Source organism: Solanum stenotomum, unplaced genomic scaffold (assembly GCF_019186545.1).
Source record: "Solanum stenotomum isolate F172 unplaced genomic scaffold, ASM1918654v1 scaffold25311, whole genome shotgun sequence".
In the NCBI taxonomy this organism is placed as follows: domain Eukaryota; kingdom Viridiplantae; phylum Streptophyta; class Magnoliopsida; order Solanales; family Solanaceae; genus Solanum; species Solanum stenotomum.
In genome coordinates, this window is record NW_026028480.1 from 37455 (window position 1) to 57571 (window position 20117).

General features: G+C 35.3%; 1 protein-coding gene across 9 annotated transcripts; it reads right to left on the bottom strand.

Moving 5' to 3' along the window:
• Nucleotides 1–544: 544 nt before the first annotated feature.
• Nucleotides 545–18623, bottom strand: LOC125851360 (auxin-induced protein PCNT115). Of its 9 annotated transcripts, none has more exons than XM_049531147.1 (6): nt 18399–18623; nt 13676–13876; nt 13404–13576; nt 13225–13327; nt 12860–13128; nt 8366–8586 (listed from the first exon to the last, which is right to left on the bottom strand). In XM_049531147.1, the coding sequence occupies exons 1-6, from the start codon at nt 18621–18623 to the stop codon at nt 8517–8519; spliced, it is 1041 nt and encodes a 346-aa protein (XP_049387104.1). In that variant the 3' UTR covers nt 8366–8516. The 9 variants fall into 9 exon arrangements, with proteins under 9 accessions (XP_049387099.1, XP_049387098.1, XP_049387101.1 ...); XM_049531146.1 differs by lacking the exon at nt 18399–18623 and adding an exon at nt 15253–15513; XM_049531145.1 differs by lacking the exon at nt 18399–18623 and adding an exon at nt 13987–14220.
• Nucleotides 18624–20117: the final 1494 nt, after the last annotated feature.

The window sequence follows — 20117 nt, forward strand, 5'->3', positions numbered from 1 at the left end:
TAACACTGTGAAAGTAATTATATACTTGCGTAACATTTTTTTTATAAATACGTCACGAAATTTTACTTTTAAAACACTAATGATAATATCGAATGGTCACTCAATTTCGAATATGCTACTTTTGTGACCATTCGAAATTGGTAATAGATACACATGTGGAGAGAAAAATAATCGATCAATCAAGAATATGAAACCATTTTTTTTCAAATAAGGCATGAACATGTTGCAAACACCTTTGAGTTATGATTTTGATTTATTATATATGACAAAAGGTTATTGATGATGGTGGCTGGTAATTATGTAAAGTGATATAATTAGAAAATCGATATTAGATAAATATTTATCGATCGAGCAATATCAAAGAGGAGATGAGATAGTTTTCAAAGGATGAGCTTTGGCTAAGATGGCACCAAATTTCTCCTCCATGTCTAAGTATTTTGGCTCAATGTATGCCTCAAGTTTCCAACATTACTGGCATCAATTTCAATGCCAATGGAAATCCAGGGCATGTTCTTCGGCCAACACCAAATAGAATCATTTCAAAAAAATTGTAAAAGAGAGTCACAAGTTTATTGTTTATACCATTATAACATCGTAAGTAGCACGATAGACTGAAATCGAAAAATATACTCTATATTACAGCGCGCAAAATACAGAAAACACTTAGCTCGACTTAACACACACGCACTCACACTAATTACATACTCTGAGACACTAGTTAAGCGATTGCATCATTCTGTAGCCTTCCACGATGAAACGGGCGGAGTTTCTGAATTCTTATGAGTACTCATACCAGGAATATACCGATCACCCTGGACTGCATTAGCTGAAGCAATGGATTCAAGCTCTTCCATATCTTCTGATGTTAACTTTATGGACAAAGCTTCAATGTTCTGGTTGAAATTTTCAATCTTAGTGGTGCCTGGGATGGGACACACGTCGTTTCCTTGGTGATGTACCCAGGCCAACGCCAGTTGAGAAGGGGTGCATCCCTTCTTTGCAGCCATTTCACAAATCCGCTCGTACAAGATTTTGTTCTGCTCAAGATTCTCAGCCTGGAACCTTGGTAGATGCTGCAAAAATTGAACATCTATTTGAGTCAAACATGTATTTTTCGACTTTAGTGCATCGTATACAGAGTAGCACAAATGTTAAGTTCATTCAATATCAGTAGCCACAAATACGATTCTCAATCAACAAGGTCAAAAGGCAATATGTATGCATTAACTAACTACCATGCTCCTTATATACATTTAAGGACAGAAATATACTCGCGATAAAAATACACAACAATGAAACATTATATCTATATGTTTGAAATCCAAAACCATACACAAATACAAGCAAATCTAATAAGTTTGAAACTCAAAACAACAATAAATACAAAGCAAACCTTTCGGTAGTCTTCATTTTCCATATCCTCAAGCAGCTTCGGACCTGATGACAAAAAGCCCCGTCCTAGTGGACTGTAAGCCACAATTCCAATTCCAAGTTCCCTAGCAGATGAACATCAAGATCTCACATTGTTATAGACCGCACACTAACATGAAAAAACAACAGAAAAGAAGTAAATATACCTGCAGGTAGGAACTATTTCTTCCTCCACGTCTCTCGACCACAGAGACCATTCTAACTCGACTGCTGTTATTGGATGAACTGCATGCGCCCTTCTAATTGTTGATGCTGATGCCTCAGATAAACCTATGTGCTTTATTTTACCCTCTTCAACCAGTTTCTTAAGTTCTCGAATCTAGTAAAACAGAGTTCAAAGGAACAAGAAATGTTGATCATTTTAAAGCCTGCATTTTATAGAGTTATAAATTGAAGAGAAAGAAGACCAACCGTGATTTCAATGGGCACACGTGTATCAATTCGGTGCTGATAGTACAAGTCAATGCAGTCAACATCAAGTCGCTTTAAGCTAGCCTCGCACGCTGCCCTCACATAGGCTGGATCACCATGCACTTCTCTGTTTCCCTCTGCTCTCTTATCATCTGATGCTAAAACAACACCAAATTTTGTTGCTAACACAACTCGCTCTCTCATCCCTCCCTTCAAAGCCTACATAGATACGTAATTATCAGAGACGAAGGGCATTGTTAAATAGTTCACGAAGTTGATGCAAACCTTGGAAACTACGGTTTAAATCTTAACGGAGACAAAAATACGATGTAGCTTATTTCCGTATGTCTAAGTCTTAGTGAGTAAAGTTACTAGATACCTATGCTGGTGGAAGATAACAGGTATCTAGATGAAATAGTCAAGGTGCACGGAAGTTGATATAGACACTATCGTCATTAGAAAAAATCCATCTAGAGTACATTGGAAATACAAGTTCATTATACATATATCCACCAACCACTGATTATCAGGTGAAAACAACAAAATATAATGCATCATACCAACCCCAAAACGTAAAGTACAAGACTTTAAGCACTAAGAACAATCATATATTGCATAAGTAAAAATAAATAAATTACTCCAGCTGAAACACCAGTAATTAGCAAGTAACAAACCACACTCCTACCAAAAACCCAAAACCAAAAAGTACAACAGTTAATGCATTACGTACACCCATACTAGTGCATAAACATTTAATTGTTCTCTCCGTTTCAATTTATAACTTTGAAACACATTCTTTAGTTTAAAATCACAAGATTCAACTTTTTTTTACTTTCTTAAACTTCGTGTCTAATTAAAACCAGACAAATAAATTGAAACGCGGAGAGTAATATTACCTTGCCGATGAGTATTTCATTAGTGTTGGGTCCATAGATATCGGCAGTATCAAGAAGGGTAACGCCGGAGTTAATGGCATGGTGGATCACGTTGATCATTTCGGGTTCGGGTTTGGGTAGCCCATAAAAATTAGCGGACATACCCATACAACCAAGCCCTTGAGCAGATACTTCAAGCCCAACTGAACCCAATTTGATTTTTCTCATTTTTGTTCCCTCTTTCTCCATTTAGCTAATAATGATTATTATTATGAGAGATAGTGAAGAAATTTATGATTTATTTATAGCTGACATTGAAGGACTGTATCTGGCGGCTAGTTGTGTTAATTGTCATTCATGATGAACTTTACAAGGCATACGTATGCACCTAAGTTCGGGATTTGAATTTTATGAGTATAAAGGATACTCAAAAATTATTTTAGAGTTAATTTTTTTAATCTATCGTACCAAATGATCTTTTAGTATGAAATAAAGTATATTTTAGTGAATATTTATAGATAAATATATGATTTACATGGAAAGTAAGAAGTTCGGATGGATCTAATTTTGTAACATTGTGAAAGTGTGCAATGCATAATGGTCATGGTTATTGGGTTCATATATATATATATATAATTAATCTTTTAATACAAATATAATAATAAAAAAAAAGCAATTTTCACATATAACAAACACAAAATTCATAGTTGTATGTTATAACAAAGTTTGCATAATTGCGCTCCATGGCAAACATAAATATGTATATTTCGCTATACATATACAAAAGAAAGCAGTTGTATAATCTGTTTTGGTATACATATACAAAAAGATCAATTTGTATAAAGTGAGAGAGGCGAGTGAGCGAGCGAGATCTGGGAGAGTGGCGAGTGAGATCTGGGAGAGGGGAGAGATGGGAACGAAAATATATGTATATATACAATTTTCACTCATTTTATACATTTGCGTTTTTGTATAAAGTGAGAGAGACGAGTGAGAGAGAGATCTGGGAGAGTGGCGAGCGAGAACTGGGAGAGGGGAACGAAAATATATGTATATATACAATTTTCTCTCGCTTTATACAAACAGAAACGCATTTTATACAATTTGCGTTTTTTGTATAAAGTGAGATAGCGAGATCTAGGAGAGTGGCGAGCGAGATCTGGGAGAGGGGAGAGAGGGGAACGAAAATATATGTATATATACAATTTTCTCTCGCTTTATACAAACACAAACACACTTTATACACTTGCGTTTGTATAAAAAACGAGAGAGGCGAGGGAGAGAACGAGAGTGGCGAGCGAGATTCACTAGGAGAGAGGTGAAATAGCAACAGTTTGCTATGAGGTACAATTAAATCAAACTATATTTATAGCATTTAATTTGAATTAATAGTTTGTTATTATATACAATTTTCCCTAAAAAGAATTACTAAATTCGCAGAGAGTTAAAAAAAGTAATTATGAATTCTTGACACTAATCTTGAATAGATTATTGTACATTTTAAATATTTTTTATATATAAATATAAAGTCTGAATACCAATAACACGACATATATAAATCTACTTAGTATTTATAACTTGATAGTACAAAAGCTTAACACTAATAATGTATATAGCTTTAATTATAGAGATGAATATTTTTTTATTAAATATTAAAGGAGCGGGATCGGAGTAATATTTTATGCGCTGATTATGGATTGTGACAAAGAATATGTAAGCACATACGTCATTATTGATAATAAGAGGACCATAGGGGTTGTATGAGCATTTTATTGCCATGAATAACTTTTTTTCGAAAAATTGCATCATATTATATTATTTCAAGCTTGTTTCGAAAAATTATTTATGTAACTTTATAGATGTCTTTTGTGATAATATCGTAACGCAGGACTTCAGCAATTTTGGAAGCTAAACATGCTAAAAAAGTGTCTATAGCTAAACTAGCTAAATTAGTGACAATAATCGAAGAACGCAAGTTTGCCTAGACACTATCATGATTTGAAAAATACTTTTCGACTCTGTCCAATTAAGGAAAAAGATTGAATTATACATATTTTGTAAGGCAATGGAGGAATAAATATCAGTATTTTACTCCATAGGTAAAAGTCTACAAACAGTGGCGAAGCCAAAATTTTCAATAAAAGGGTTCAAAATCTAAAGAAATAAACACATGAAGTACTCGAAGGGGGTTCGACATCTACTATATATACCTAAAAAATTATTTTAACTATGTGAAAATAATATAATTTTCCATCGAAGGAGTTCGGATGACCCCCTAAAGATATGGTGGCTCCGCCACTGTCTACAAACATAAACATGCAATTTATTATTTGAACCAGCAAATGGCACTATAGTTTGAATTTTGAAACAGAGAAATATACTTTCTCAGTGCATATTATGCACAAACACAAGAACAACTCAAGCAACTGCAACATCATGTAGCCTTCCATGCTGAAAGGGGCGGCGTTTCTGAATTTTTGAAAGTACTCATACCAGGTATATATCGATCACCCTGGACTGCGTTAGCTGAGGCAATAGATTCAAGTTCTGCCATGTCTTCTGATGTTAACTTTACGGACAGAGCTCCAATGTTCTGGTTGAAGTTTTCAATCTTAGTGGTGCCAGGAATGGGACACACGTCGTTTCCTTGGTGATGTACCCAGGCCAAGGCTAGTTGAGAGGGAGTGCATCCCTTCTTAGCTGCCATTTGACAAATCCGCTCATACAGCTTTTTGTTATGCTCAAGATTCTCGGCCTGGAACCTTGGAAGATGCTGCAAAATTGTGGATCGATTTTAAGTCCAACAAATTGAATACATGACTAAACTCTCCCATTATATCGTGTAGCAAGTAGAGGAATACAAATAATAGCACAAAGGAGAGCATTGTATACCAATTAAGCAAATGGCAATATATAAGGGACAATGTAAAGTTCATACTTCATGACTTTTGATACAACCTATTGAAAGCTTTTGTTCCTAGTAATATCATCCAGATCAAATAGCTTATTATTCAAAACTCTTTCTTCCCTAAAACAAGTAAATATACTCGCAACAGAAAAACATCGATGCAATTAAACATGATAGCAATATGTTTGAAATACGAAACAACAAAGCAAACCTTTCGGTAGTCTTCATTTGACAATTCCTCAAGCAGCTTTGGACCGGAAGACAAAAAGCCCCGTCCCAGTGGACTGTATGCCACAATCCCAATTCCGAGTTCTCTGAATGGTTAACAGATAGGCGAACATCAGAATCTCACATTGCTATAGACCCCAAACACGAAAACTAACAGAAAGAAGATTAAACCTGCAAGTAGGGATTATTTCTTCCTCTACATCTCTCGACCATAGAGACCATTCTAATTGTACTGCTGTTATTGGATGAACAGCATGTGCTCTTCTAATTGTTGATGCTGAAGCCTCGGATAGACCTATATATTTTATCTTACCTTCTTCGACCAGCTTCTTAAGTTCTCCAACCTAGTAAAGCAGGAATCTCAAGGGAATAAGAAATGTTGACAATAGTCTAAAAAAGAGAGCAGTAACATCTATTTTTCTGTTCATCTTCCTATTGTTTGATTCCTGTCTCCGGATGATCATTTCTTTTGTTGTTGTTTTCCTTTTTATTAAAGCAGAAAGACAGTGAATTGTTTTGCTGATTTGGACAATAAGGGCAGTGTGGCTAACAACGGCTAAGATCAATTCCGAAATATTGCACTGAGATATTAAGTAAAACATTTACTCGAATACTAGCCAGAAGTTCGTATTACAGTCAAGCATTTGTAGATATAACATAACTACTATACAGAAATTATTTTGTTTGATTTTAGCAGCACTACTTCCTCAGCAGTACATCCTCCGAGTAAGATCAACTACTACATCATTTTCCTGAATAAATAATCAGTAACTACAAAGATCATAAATGGAAAAAGAGAACTAACCGTGACTTCAATGGGAACACGTGTATCAATTCGGTGCTGATAGTACAAGTCTATACAGTCAACATCAAGTCGCTTTAAACTAGCCTCGCACGCTGACCTTACATAGGCTGGATTTCCATGCACTTCTCTCTTTCCTTCTGCTTTCTTTTCATCTCCTAAAACAATACCAAATTTTGTTGCTAATACAGCTCGTTCTCTCATCCCTCCCTTCAAAGCCTACATAGATACATAACTATCAGAACTTCAAGTAACAATTCTTGCAAAATGGTTAAAATTTCTCACTTGCTTATGCGATGAATGAATAAGCTTAAGAGTGGTTTATGGTTGGTGAAGTCGATGCAAACTTTCGAAAGTTCGATTTAAATCTCAGCGGAGACAAAAATAAAATGATTTCATTTCATCTGTCTAAGCCTTGGTGTGTAAAGTTACTCAATATTTGTGCTAGTGGAAGGCAGCAAGTACACGGTGAATAAGCAAGGTGCGTGGAAGCTAATCTAGACATTACTATTATAAGAAAATACAAGCTCACGGCACTTTTGTTTCTGTATACCTCATATCAAGAAAACAATGACTATTCGCCGGAAAAAAACAAAGTAAGCTCAAATACTAAAAGTAGAAATCACGCATGAGGATACAGATTTAAAGAATCATGAACAATACTTCTTCATCATTAAGGTACAACTCGCGAGGTTTATGCATCTGCAACGTAGCACATTGTCAGGTGAAAACATGGAATAGTACCTCGCAGTCTCATACCAATCCCACCACCAACCCGAAACGGAAAAGTACAAGACTTTAAGCTCGGAGAACAATCATATTCTGCGTATGTAACTTCAACCACAAGTAATTAGTACTAAATACTCTCTCAGTCTCGTCTCATTTCATGTGACACTCTTTATTAGTCCCTTCCAAAAATGATCATCCCCTGTTTCAATTTGTTTGTCTGGTTTTTACTTGGCACGAGATTTAAGAGGATAAGGATTTGAATTCATGACAAAAAAAAAGGTACAACAATTAAAGCATTATGTACAACCATCCTACTGAATAAACTCAGAGATTTGAATTCATCAAAAAAAATTAAGCATTTGGGGGAAAGAAGTTGAATATCATACATTACCAATGAGGATTTCGTTGGTGTAAGGCCCATATACATCGGAGGTATCAAGAAGAGTGACGCCGGAGTTAATGGCATGGTGGATTAGTTCGATCATTTCGGGTTCGGGTTTGGGCGGCCCGTAAAAAGCGGACATACCCATACAACCAAGTCCTTGAGCAGATACTTCAAGCCCCTCTGAACCCAATTTCATTCTTCCCACTTTTGTTCCTTCCGTCGCCATTGTTGTCGTTTCACTCTGCTAAATGTGAAGGACTGTGGTTTATAATTATGCGCGGCGGCTGGTAAGTAAATAGTCAATTTATCATTGCACATCTAAATACCTTTAATTCGTCTTCATGTCAATTAAACACTTAAAATTACAAAATAATCATCTAAATACCAAAAATTATGTGTCATGTTACCGTCGTATCCAAATTGTCATTTAGACCGGATTAAGGTGTTTATATGTGCACTCTCAAAGTCGGAGTGCTTACCTGCTATTTGAGGTTAAGTTTGAATGTATTTATATATCATATCATTTGAAAATATATTTATTTCTTTAAAAAAAGAATCAAGTTGCATTGGATGAGAGGGATTGATCAGATGGCAAGCATGTTCAAACTTAAAAGTTGCAAGTTTAAATTATGTTTGGACACATAATTTATTATTTGAAACAACAGCAAGTAGCACAATAGTTTTGAAACAGAAAAAAAATAAAGTTTCTCATTGGATACATTTCACAACAAAAGAATAACTCATCATTTATGTAGCCTTCCATGCTGAAAGGGGTGGAGTTTCTGAATCTTTGTAGGTAGCCGCAGCCGAACCGTACCTATCACCCTGGACTGCATTAGCTGAAGCAATGGATTCAAGCTCTGCCATGTCTTCTGATGTAAGCTTTATGGACAGAGCTCCAATGTTCTGATTGAAGTTTTCAATCTTAGTGGTGCCCGGGATGGGACACACGTCGTTTCCTTGGTGATGTACCCAGGCCAACGCGAGTTGAGACGGGGTGCATCCCCTCTTATCTGCCATTTCACAAATCCTCTCATACAGTTTTTTGTTATGCTCAAGATTCTCGCCCTGGAACCTCGGTAGATACTGCAAAATTGAAGATCAAACCATGCCCCATATTACACTAACAACCCAAATGCGCACTGAAATTAAACATGATATGAATATGCTGGAACTCCAAGACGAACAATAAACACAACCTAACCTTTCGGAAATCTTCATTTGAGCAGTCCTCAAGAAGCTTTGGTCCAGATGACAAAAATCCACGCCCTAGTGGACTATATGCTACAATCCCGATTCCAAGTTCTCTAAACAGTTCACACATAGGCGTACATCAGGAGCTCGAATTGCTATAGAGCCAAACACGAAAAATTAACCCAAAGAAGAAAGTACCTGCAAGTAGACCATAGAGACCATTCTAATTGTACCGCTGTTATTGGATGAACAGCATGTGCTCTTCTAATTGTTGATGCTGAAGCCTCCGATAGACCTATATATTTAATTTTACCCTCTTCAACCAGCTTCTTAAGTTCTCCAACCTAGTAAAACAAGATATTCAAAGGGGGAAAAATGATGATCATTAACCATTTGAACAAAGATGCGAAAAAATTAAACAATATAAGCACCCCACTTAATTGGTGCGCGGCTGAAATGTATTGGTCTATGCCAATACTCTCTAAAGGTTACCCATGCATTATATCAGAGGTACCGGCTGCTCATTTTAAATTCTTTAAATGGTTCATCAAGCTCAGAGATGTAAACTAGAAGTCGGAAAAGTTTAAATTAGAGTGCAGTTGCATCTAATTTTGTCTCAACTTCATATTGCTTCTTCCCATTTCTGGAGGATCAATTCTTCTTGTTTTTTTGTCTGTGTAGAAAGCCATTTGGATTATAATCGCAACGATTGTACTATAAACATATACAGAGACTGGCTTTCAACAACCAGATCAACTCCAAAATGATTGTGTCTGTTGATCAGCATTGAAGCCATTTAGTGTTTGTAAAATATATATTGTATCCAAACAAGTCAATCATTTTATCCTCCATCGTGGATTAGGAAACGTTCATAACATTCATTTTACAGAGTTGTGGAATAGAGAACCAACCGTTACTTCAATGGGCACGCGTGTATCAATCCGGTGCTGGTAGTACAAGTCTATGCAGTCAACATCAAGTCGCTTTAAGCTAGCCTCGCATGCTGCCCTTACATAGGCTGGCTCTCCGCGCACTTGCATTTTTCCATCTGCAAAACATACAGCAAATTTTGTTGCTAACTCAACTCGTTCCCTCATCCCGCCCTTCAGAGCCTGCACAAATACAATGGTCATGGATTATCATATAACCTTGAGGACCAAGAGACTCTCAGCCGACCCAAGAACCGAGAGTCACGCTCTTAGCAACTGACCATGACTCTCGTCATTTGAAAAAAAAAACAAACGAATTACATAGAGACCCTCTTCTTTACCCTGTGAAAGGAGCCTTGCCCCTACAAGCAAGGACATCAATCATCAATTACTCGCTGCAACTACTACATTACACTCCAGAAAGATCTTTCTTTAATTTACTAGTATTCCTGTTCTTAGAACTGGCTGACTTCGTATCGACAAGAAAGCTTTTTTCTTTTACTGGACAGCGGATCAATAATAAAACAACTCCCTCTCCTCCTCTCTGTCTCTGAGCTTTCTGTTTTCTGTTATTTCTATCATTTCACTTCAATTCTTGCTACGTGTGCCCTTATCCTGACCTCGATAGATTTTAGCATCTAAATAATCAGACTATAAGAATATAGAATGAATTTGTTGGAACTAGCTATAACAAGGATAAACTCTGCATAGTAGCACTGATTTCATATATTGGAACCTTCAAATTCCAAGCACCCAGCGGAAACCATCCACCAGCACCCAGGGCGGATCTAGTAAAGAACCTATCGACTCATCTGAACCCAATAGCTTTGGCTTAGACCATGTATATGCATTAAAAAGCTCAATAAATTAGTATAAATGATAGATTTTGAACCAGTAAATTAGACGGCATATGATAAAATTTGAGTGCGAACCCATAAAGTTCAAATTTTTTTGTTTCATGACCGTGGTGTCCAGCCTAGCTTTCGCATACCTCGACTAATTCCACAGGATACCTACCACCTCCCACCAGCAACAGATATCAGATAACTCTATGCACCAAAGCTAGGACAGATGGGGACATAAAGTTCAAATTTTGAATTCGCTTATGCTAGCACCCCAGAAAATATACAAGGTTTGAAGAACCATGAACTACATTTCTTGGTAAGGTCCAACTCAAGAGACTTAAAACAGGTAAAGAATAGCACCAACTCCAACCCAACCTAAAACAAAAAGTAGAGTCCTTTCTATATTATTGATAACCATGGTGTCTGGATTGAATCTGAGACCTCGTGTTCTCAACTCATTTCATTGACCATTAGACTACACCCACGGGTGCAAAAAGTACAAGTCTTTTAAGCTTTATGAACCAGCACATTTTGCATATGTTACAATTATTCTAGCTCAAACACCAAAACTCCAAAACCAAAAGGTACAACAGAACAGGCATACGGTACAATAAAATCAATGCATAAATGCATAGAAATCCAGAAAACAGTTCAGCTCAAGCACAAGAAAAGCCAATCACCAAAAAGAAAAAAAAAATGTACAACATATTTAACATTAGGTACATACATCCTACTGCATAAAACTCACAGAAATTAACAAATTGATACCTTGCCAAGGAGGATCTCGTTAGTGTGGGGTCCATATACATCGGAAGTATCGAGAAAAGTGACGCCGGAGTTAATGGCGTGGTGGATGAGTTGGATCATATCGGGTTCGGGTTTGGGCGGCCCGTAAAAAGCGGACATACCCATACAACCAAGTCCTTGAGCAGATACTTCAAATCCCTCTGAACCCAATTTCATTCTTCCCACTTTTGTTCCCTCTGCCGCCATTGTTGTGATTCAGCTTAAGCTTATTACTCTGCAAATATGCACGTAATAGAGCAAGTGGATATTGTATTGTATATATAAAGGTTGTTAATTAGATGAGGTATTGACAAATGACAAACCGCCAAAGTTGTGGTTGAGCGTTTACTTACGTTTGGAAAGTTCGAATCTTGAATATGAAATTGTTTTTATAAATTTGTGTAAATTTGAATTAGTATGTATGATTGAATCCTTGATATGAAATCGTTTATGTAACTTTGTGTGAGTTTGAATATGTTTGTTCGTTCCAATCTTGTATATGAAATAACTTTTATAACTTTTGTGCAAATTTAAATTAGTATGTACGTTTGAACTTTGAATCTCGAATATGGAATCATTTTTGTAACTTTGTGCAAGTTTGAATTAGTATGGATATGAAATCGCTTTTGCAACTTTGTGTAAATCTAAATTAGTATGTATGTTCGAATTCTGCATGTGAAATTGTTTCTGTAACTTTGTGCAAATCGAAATTAGTGTGTGTTCGAATTTTGGACAAAAGATCGCTTTTGTAACTTTGTGCAAATTTGAATTAATATGTACTTTCGAATCCTAAATGTGAAATTATTTTTGTAACTTGATGCAAATCTGAATTAGTATGTATGTCGACAACTGAACATGAAATCATTTTTTATAATGTTGTGCAAATTGAAATTAGTGTATATGTTTCAATTGTGGATATTAATTTGCTTTCGTAACTTTGTACAATCTGAATTAATATATATGTTTGTATCATGGATATGAAATTCATGTTGATTGCCTAACTTAATATACTTTTTAAGTTATTCTTATATTAATTTTGGTATAACTTATACGATATTTGATAGGAAGTAAGTTACGGATAGGTCGAATAACTAATACAAACCCCAATCGGTATCAATATTTTACTCCATAGGTAGAAGTCCACAAACAGAGAATTGATTTTATTATTTGAACCATCAGCAAGTGGCACAATAGTTTTGAAACAGAAAAAAAGAAAAACAAACTTTCTCATTGCATACACTGCACAACACAAGAACAACTCATCATTTATGTAGCCTTCCATTCTGAAAGGGGTGGAGTTTCTGAATCTTTGTAGGTAGGCGCAACCGAACCGTACCTATCACCCTGGACTGCATTAGCTGAAGCAATAGATTCAAGCTCTGCCATGTCTTCTGATGTTAGCTTTATGGACAGAGCTCCAATGTTCTGGTTGAAGTTTTCAATCTTAGTGGTGCCCGGTATGGGGCACACGTCGTTTCCTTGGTGATGTACCCAGGCCAACGCGAGTTGAGACGGGGTGCATCCCTTCTTAGCTGCCATTTGACAAATCCTCTCGTAAAATTTTTTGTTATGCTCAAGATTTTCGCCCTGAAACCTCGGTAGATGCTGCAAAGTTGGAGATCATTTCAAGTCAAATGCACTGCAATTAAACATAATGTGAATATGTTGGAACTCAAAACAAACAATAAATATAATCTAAACCTTTCGGAAATCTTCATTTGTCAAGTCCTCAACCAGCTTTGGACCGGATGATAAAAAGCCCCGGCCTAGTGGACTGTATGCTACAATCCCAATTCCGAGTTCTCTGAACAGTTAACAGATCAGGATCTCACATTGCTATAAACCTCAAACACGAAAAATAAACAAAAAGAAGAAAAAACCTGCAAGTAGGGATTATTTCTTCTTCTACATCTCTCGACCATAGAGACCATTCTAATTGTACTGCTGTTATTGGATGAACAGCATGTGCTCTTCTAATTGTTGATGCTGAAGCCTCCGATAGACCTATATATTTTATTTTCCCCTCTTCAACCAGCTTCTTAAGTTCTCCAACCTAGTAAAACAAGAATTGTAAAGCATAAAAAACGCTGATAGTGTATTTTTTTATGCAGCATTGAGCCATTTTACAGAGTTGTGGAAAAGAGAAACCAACCGTTACTTCAATGGGCACACGTGTATCAATCCGGTGCTGGTAGTACAAGTCTATGCAATCAACATCAAGTCTCTTTAAGCTAGCCTCGCATGCTGCCCTTACATAGGCTGGCTCGCCACGTACTTCTCTCTTTCCATCTGCAAAATGTATACCAAATTTTGTTGCTAACTCGACTCGTTCCCTCATTCCTCCCTTCAATGCCTGTATTAGAATTTTAGTAGCTCAGTTAGTTAACTAGCTACCTGAACTTTCAACTTATTACTCATGTTCGATTAGGTACAACCATCCTACAAGAATTAAGAAATTGATACCTTGCCAAGGAGGATTTCGTTAATGTAAGGCCCATAACTATTAGAAGTATCGAAAAATGTTATGCCGGAGTTAATGGCATGGTGTATTAGTTCAATCATATCGGGTTCGGGTTTGGGCGGCCCATAGAAATCGGACATACCCAGACAACCAAGTCCTTGAACAGATACTTCAAGTCCCTCTGAACCCAATTTAATTCTTCCCATATTTTTTCCCTCTTTGGCCATTGTTGTGATTCAGTTAAAAAATTCGAAGAAGTGTTTCTATATATAAGCACTAATATTACTTTATTTATAATATGTAAGCACATGCGTTTTATGTATTATATGTAAGCACATGCGTCATTAATGTGTTTCATTCTCTATTGCTAAGGAATTTTATATACTAGTTTATGACTTTTCATTTTTCCATTTAATAAGATTATTAGTCATTTTAGGAATAGGACGTGAGTTGATGCCAAGATAAGAAAGTGAGAGAGGCTGATTGTAGATGGTATGCGGAGGTAAAGGAAGTAGGCTGAAAAAGTATCAAGATCAGATGATTAGACAAGACATGATGTAATTTTATATTAGGATAGAAGGTTAATAGGAATAGTGTGTGTTGTCTTGCCTTGTGTAGATTGTTACGTAGCACTTGTCATACCCTTGTAGTTCTAGTCATATGTTGTTTATTGTATTTTGATCAATACATTATTTTGTTGTTGTTACTGTTTCTCTCTTGTAGACTTTTACATTGCTTTCTTTTTAATGGTTACGCTCTCTTCATTGTTTTCTTCTTCTTGTACCTAGGTTTGATGCACTTGAGTCTTCATAAACAACTCTCTACTTTCACGTTAGTAAGGTCTATGTACACTCAAACTTCTCCGTGAAATTTACTGAATATGAATTTCCACCTTGTAACTCACAATTTCAAATTTTTTCAAGTAAAATGCAATGTTCAAACATAACATCAACTTCAAAAACTCTTCTCTTTTGTTTTTCAAGTTCCAACCAAATCACACATCATATTTCCAAGACACCACAAGGTACAACATACTTAACATTATGTACAACCACCCTACTACATACAACTCAGAGAATTACTCACTCTGTTCATTTTTTGTTGTCATGTTGCACTTATAGAGAGTAACTAATTCTCAAAGCTAAATTAAGTTATATCAATTTAAGATTTTAAGTTAAAAATTATACAAAAATTACTATAAATTGCAATTTTTTTATATCAATAATCAAAATACAAATTGATACCTTGAAAAAAAATAAAATTGATACCTTGCCAAGGAGGATTTCGTTAGTGTGTGGCCCATAACTATTGGAGGTATCAAGAAATGTAACGCCGGAGTTAATGGCATGGTGAACGAGTTGGATCATATCGGGTTCGGGTTTGGGCGACCCGTAAAAAGCTGACATACCCATACAACCAAGTCCTTGAACAGATACTTCAAGTCCTTCTGAACCTAATTTGATTCTTCCCACATTTTTTCCCTCTTTCGCCATTATTGTGGTTCACTTTAAAAGTTCGAAGAAGTGTTTTTCTATCTATATTATATTATATATATTTCTATCTACTATATAGAAGCATGAAGAATTAGGACGACCAAGGGTAAAAGAATCTTTTACTATTAAATAATAGGCCTACCTATCTATTATCCACACACTAAAAAGGAATTTTTAGAAAGAGAACGCCAAGAACAGCCAAGGATAAATGAGTCTTTTACTACTAAATAATATCTAGCTATGTGACTAGAATTACACTTTAGACACAAATAAAGAGACCTCCTCTCTTGCCATCACTGCTCACTCTTCAGTGTTGTCTCCATATTAAGTGTCTTTTTCTCTTCTGATTTTTATTTTTTTTTATGTTCAGTTCTCTTCTTTCATACTTTTTTTCATATATAAATTGAGTATTTCTCAACTTCTAGACCACAATTTATATACGTATTTTGACTTGTTTGCATAGAAAATGGATTATTGATTCTCTTTGATACCCAATTTATATGTACGGATTTCTTAAAGTATTCATCAAAAAGGTACTGATGAAGAGCTAGGTTTCAATGGTGTTCTGAACGATGCAATGGCCGTCGATTGGAGATTGATCTCCAATTTGTTGATTTCTTATTGTTGTGCAGGTATCTTTGAGGGTTTGGCGTCATTGGTGGACATTGGAGGTGGAAGCAGCACCGTGTCGATGGTTATTGTTGAAGCTTTTCCGAGATAATAAGATAGTGGTAATTACATGAGAAGAATTGAAGAAGAGATAATAAGAAGATTGAATCTTTTTCGTATTCTTGAAAAGATAAATCTGAGAGCTTATAAGAGGAGTTTACTCATACCAACTGATATATGGGCATGCAGAGAAAAAAGACAAGACCTTTTTATCTGATTAATACCAATCTTGGTGTTGGTAGGCAACCAGGAAAAATATTTCTTTTTAAATATGTAATAAGAAAATGAAAAAAAAAAAAAAAAAAAAGATTCGTTGGTGGAGGAGGCTTTCTATTTCAAATAGAGAACTCATCTTTAGAGAGTGGTAGGAATTTGGATACCCTCTTCCCCTTTTGGATTGGGCTCTTTGGTTGGTATTCTCATTGAGTTGAGATGGCATTTTCACAAGCCCTCTAACTATTTTCTTTTTCCAAATTTATGTCTAATCAGGTATAAGTATCTTAGAAATTGAAGTATGTCTTATTAGGATACAATAATTTAAGTTTTTATTATTAGTTAAAAGAGATTCACACATTGTAACTCACAAAATTCAATTCCCACCTTTAACTCACAATATTTCAATTTTTTTCAAGTGAAATGCAATGTTCAAACATAACATCAACTTTAAAAACTCTTCTTTTTTGTTTTCAAGTTCCAACCAAATCACACATCATATTTCCAAGACACCACAAGGTACAACATATTTAACATTATGTACAACCACCCTGCTACATAAAACTCTAAGAATTATGTAACTAATACTCAAAGTTAAATTAGGTTATATCAATTTAAGATTTTAAATTAAAAATTTAGATATTTAAAAATTATACAAAAATTACTATAAATTGCAACTTTTTTATATCAATAATCAAAATACAAATTGATACCTTGCCAAGGAGGATTTCGTTAGTGTGTGGCCCATAACTATTGGAAGTATCAAGAAATGTAACGCCGGAGTTAACGGCATGGTGAATGAGTTGGATCATATCGGGTTCGGGTTTGGGCGACCCGTAAAAAGCGGACATACCCATACAACCAAGTCCTTGAACAGATACTTCAAGTCCTTCTGAACCTAATTTGAATCTTCCCACATTTTTTTCCTCTTTCGCCATTATTGTGGTTCACTTTAAAAGTTCGAAGAAGTGTTTTTTCTATATATAAACACACACATAACTTTATTATATGTAAGCACACGCGTCACTAGTCATAATGTGTTTCATTTTCTCTATTGCCAAGAATTTTTTAATTAAACATTGAAGACCTTATGAACCCTTGTGACTATGAATTCAACAAACACTAGATAAATTATTGGAGTAGTTATTTGAATAAGACGATTTAAATACTTGTTGTTGACTTTTCATTTTTCCATTCAATAAGTGGTTATGTGAAGAGGAGGTACGCTAATGTTTCAATGATGAGGTGTGAGAGGCCGGTTGTAGGTGGTTATGTGGAGGAGTGGAAGCAGGTTGAAAAAGTATTGAAAGAAGTTATTAGACAAGATATGGTGCAGTTTCATATTATCGAGCACCTGACTCTAGATAGTAAGGAACGAAGATTGTATATTAGGATAAAAAAAAATAGTAGGGATAATAGAGTATTGTCATGCCTTGCGTAGATTGTGTGTAACACTAGTCATATCCTTGTAGTTTTAGTCATATATTATTTACAGTATTTTGATTATCATATTATTTTGTCATTGTTACTGTAAACTTTACATTGCTTTCTTATTAATTATTAATTATTTATTATGCTCTCTTCATTGTTAATTTATTCTTATACTTGAGTTTGATGTACTTAAGCCGAAAATATTTCAGAAACAGTTTTTCTACCTGCATGAGATAATGATAAAATATGTATACAACACTCTACCTTCTTTAGACCCCATATAGTGAGATTTTACTAGATATATTGTTGTTGTAATTCAATCGGTGGGGAAAAACAAATAGATGGAGCCACCATGAAATATAGTCAAACAAAGCACTAATGATCGAGGGTTCAATTTTCTACCTTGTAACTCGCAAAACTCTAAAAAATATCAAGTGAAATGTAATGTCCAAACATAACTTCAACTTTCAAAAACTTTTTTTTTTTTCAAGTTTCTACCAAATACCCAATCACACATCATTCCAAGACACCACAAGGTACAAACATATTTAACATTAGGTACAACCATCCTACTGCATAAAACTTAAAAAAAATTAAAAAATTGATACCTTGCCAAGTAGGATCTCGTTAGTGTAGGGCCCATATAAATCGGAAGTATCGAGAAGAGTGACGCCGGAGTTAATGGCGTGGTGAATGAGTTGGATCATATCGGGTTCGGGTTTGGGCGGCCCGTAAAAAGCGGACATACCCATACAACCAAGTCCTTGAGCAGATACTTCAAGTCCTTCTGAACCTAATTTGATTCTTCCCACATTTTTTCCCTCTTTCGCCATTGTTGTGGTTTAGCTTAAAAGTTTGAAGAAGTGTTTTCTATATATAAGCACAAACGTAACTTTATTATATGTAAGCACACGCGTCACTAGTCATAATGTGCTTCATATTTTCTATTGCTAAGAATTTTTTTATTTAAACTAGAAGACCTTATGAACCCTTGTGACTATGAATTCAACAAACACTAGATAAATTATTGGAGTAGTTATTTGAATAAGACGATTTAAATTAATCATATACTAGTCGTTGACTTTTCATTTTTCCATTCAATAAGATTATTAGTCACTTTGGACATGTGAAAAGGAGGTACACTAACGTTCGAATGATGAGGTGTGAGAGGTTGGTTGTAGCTGGTTATGTGGAGGGGTAGAAGTAGGTAAAAAAAATATTGAAAGGGGTGATTAGACAAGACATGATGCAACTTCAAATTATCGAGCACTTGACTCTAGATAGGAAGGAGTGAAGATTGTATATTAGGATTAATAAAATAGTAGGAATAGAGTATTGTCTTGCATTGTGTAGATTGTTGTGTAGCACTAGTCATATCCTTGTAGTTTTAGCCATATGTATCATATTATTTTGTTATTGTTATTATTATTATTTCTTTCGTGTAAACTTTACATTGCTTTCTTATTAATTGTTATGGTCTCTTCATCATTAATTTATTCTTGTACTTGAGTTTGATGTACTTAAGCCGAGAATATTTCAGAAACAATTTTTATACCTGCACGAGATAATGATAAAATTTATATACACTTTACCTTCTTCAGACCCCATATAGTAAGATTTCACTAAATAGATTGTTGTTGTAATTCAACCGATGGGAAGAAACAAATAGAAGGAGCCACCATGAAATATAGTCAAACAAAGAACTAATGACCGACTGTTCAATTTTCTACCTTATAACTCGCAAAACTCTAAAAAATAATTAAGTGAAATGTAATGTCCAAAGATAACTTCAACTTTCAGGGAAAAAAAAATACAACTTTCAACCATATACCCAATCACCAAAGGTGTATTTAATGGGGGTTACCGGGTTCACGTGAATCCTGAACGCACACTCGAAGTATCACATAATGCGATTATGACTGAATACACCTTTATCCGCCAAGTTGGAAATTTGAATTTTAAATTTATCTTGTTTTATTTTTCTTTCTAAAACTAGATAACACTTCTCTAAGTGATAATTGGTATCAAATTTAAATCATCAATCAACATTTTTATAATAGTGCACCCATATGTCAAAATCCTGAATACGCCTCTGTCAATCACATCATTCCAAGACACCACAAGGTTCAACCTATTTAACATTAGGTACAACAATCTTTCTGCATAAAACTCAAAAAATTAACAAATTGATTGATACCTTGCCAAGGAGGATCTCGTTAGTGTGGGGCCCATATACATCGGAAGTATCGAGAAGAGTGACGCCGGAGTTAATGGCGTGGTGGATGAGTTGGATCATATCGGGTTCAGGTTTGGGCGGCCCGTAGAAA

Excerpts from the sequence above, each read along its gene's own strand:
- LOC125851360 (XM_049531141.1), bottom strand. The coding sequence starts at position 2,966 with ATGGAGAAAGAGGGAACAAAAATGAGAAAAATCAAATTGGGTTCAGTT. Across the intron at positions 1,751-1,842 it reads GTGTGCCCATTGAAATCACG|ATTCGAGAACTTAAGAAACT; the intron begins GTTGGTCTTCTT and ends CTGTTTTACTAG. Across the intron at positions 1,497-1,577 it reads GAAATAGTTCCTACCTGCAG|GGAACTTGGAATTGGAATTG; the intron begins GTATATTTACTT and ends TTCATCTGCTAG.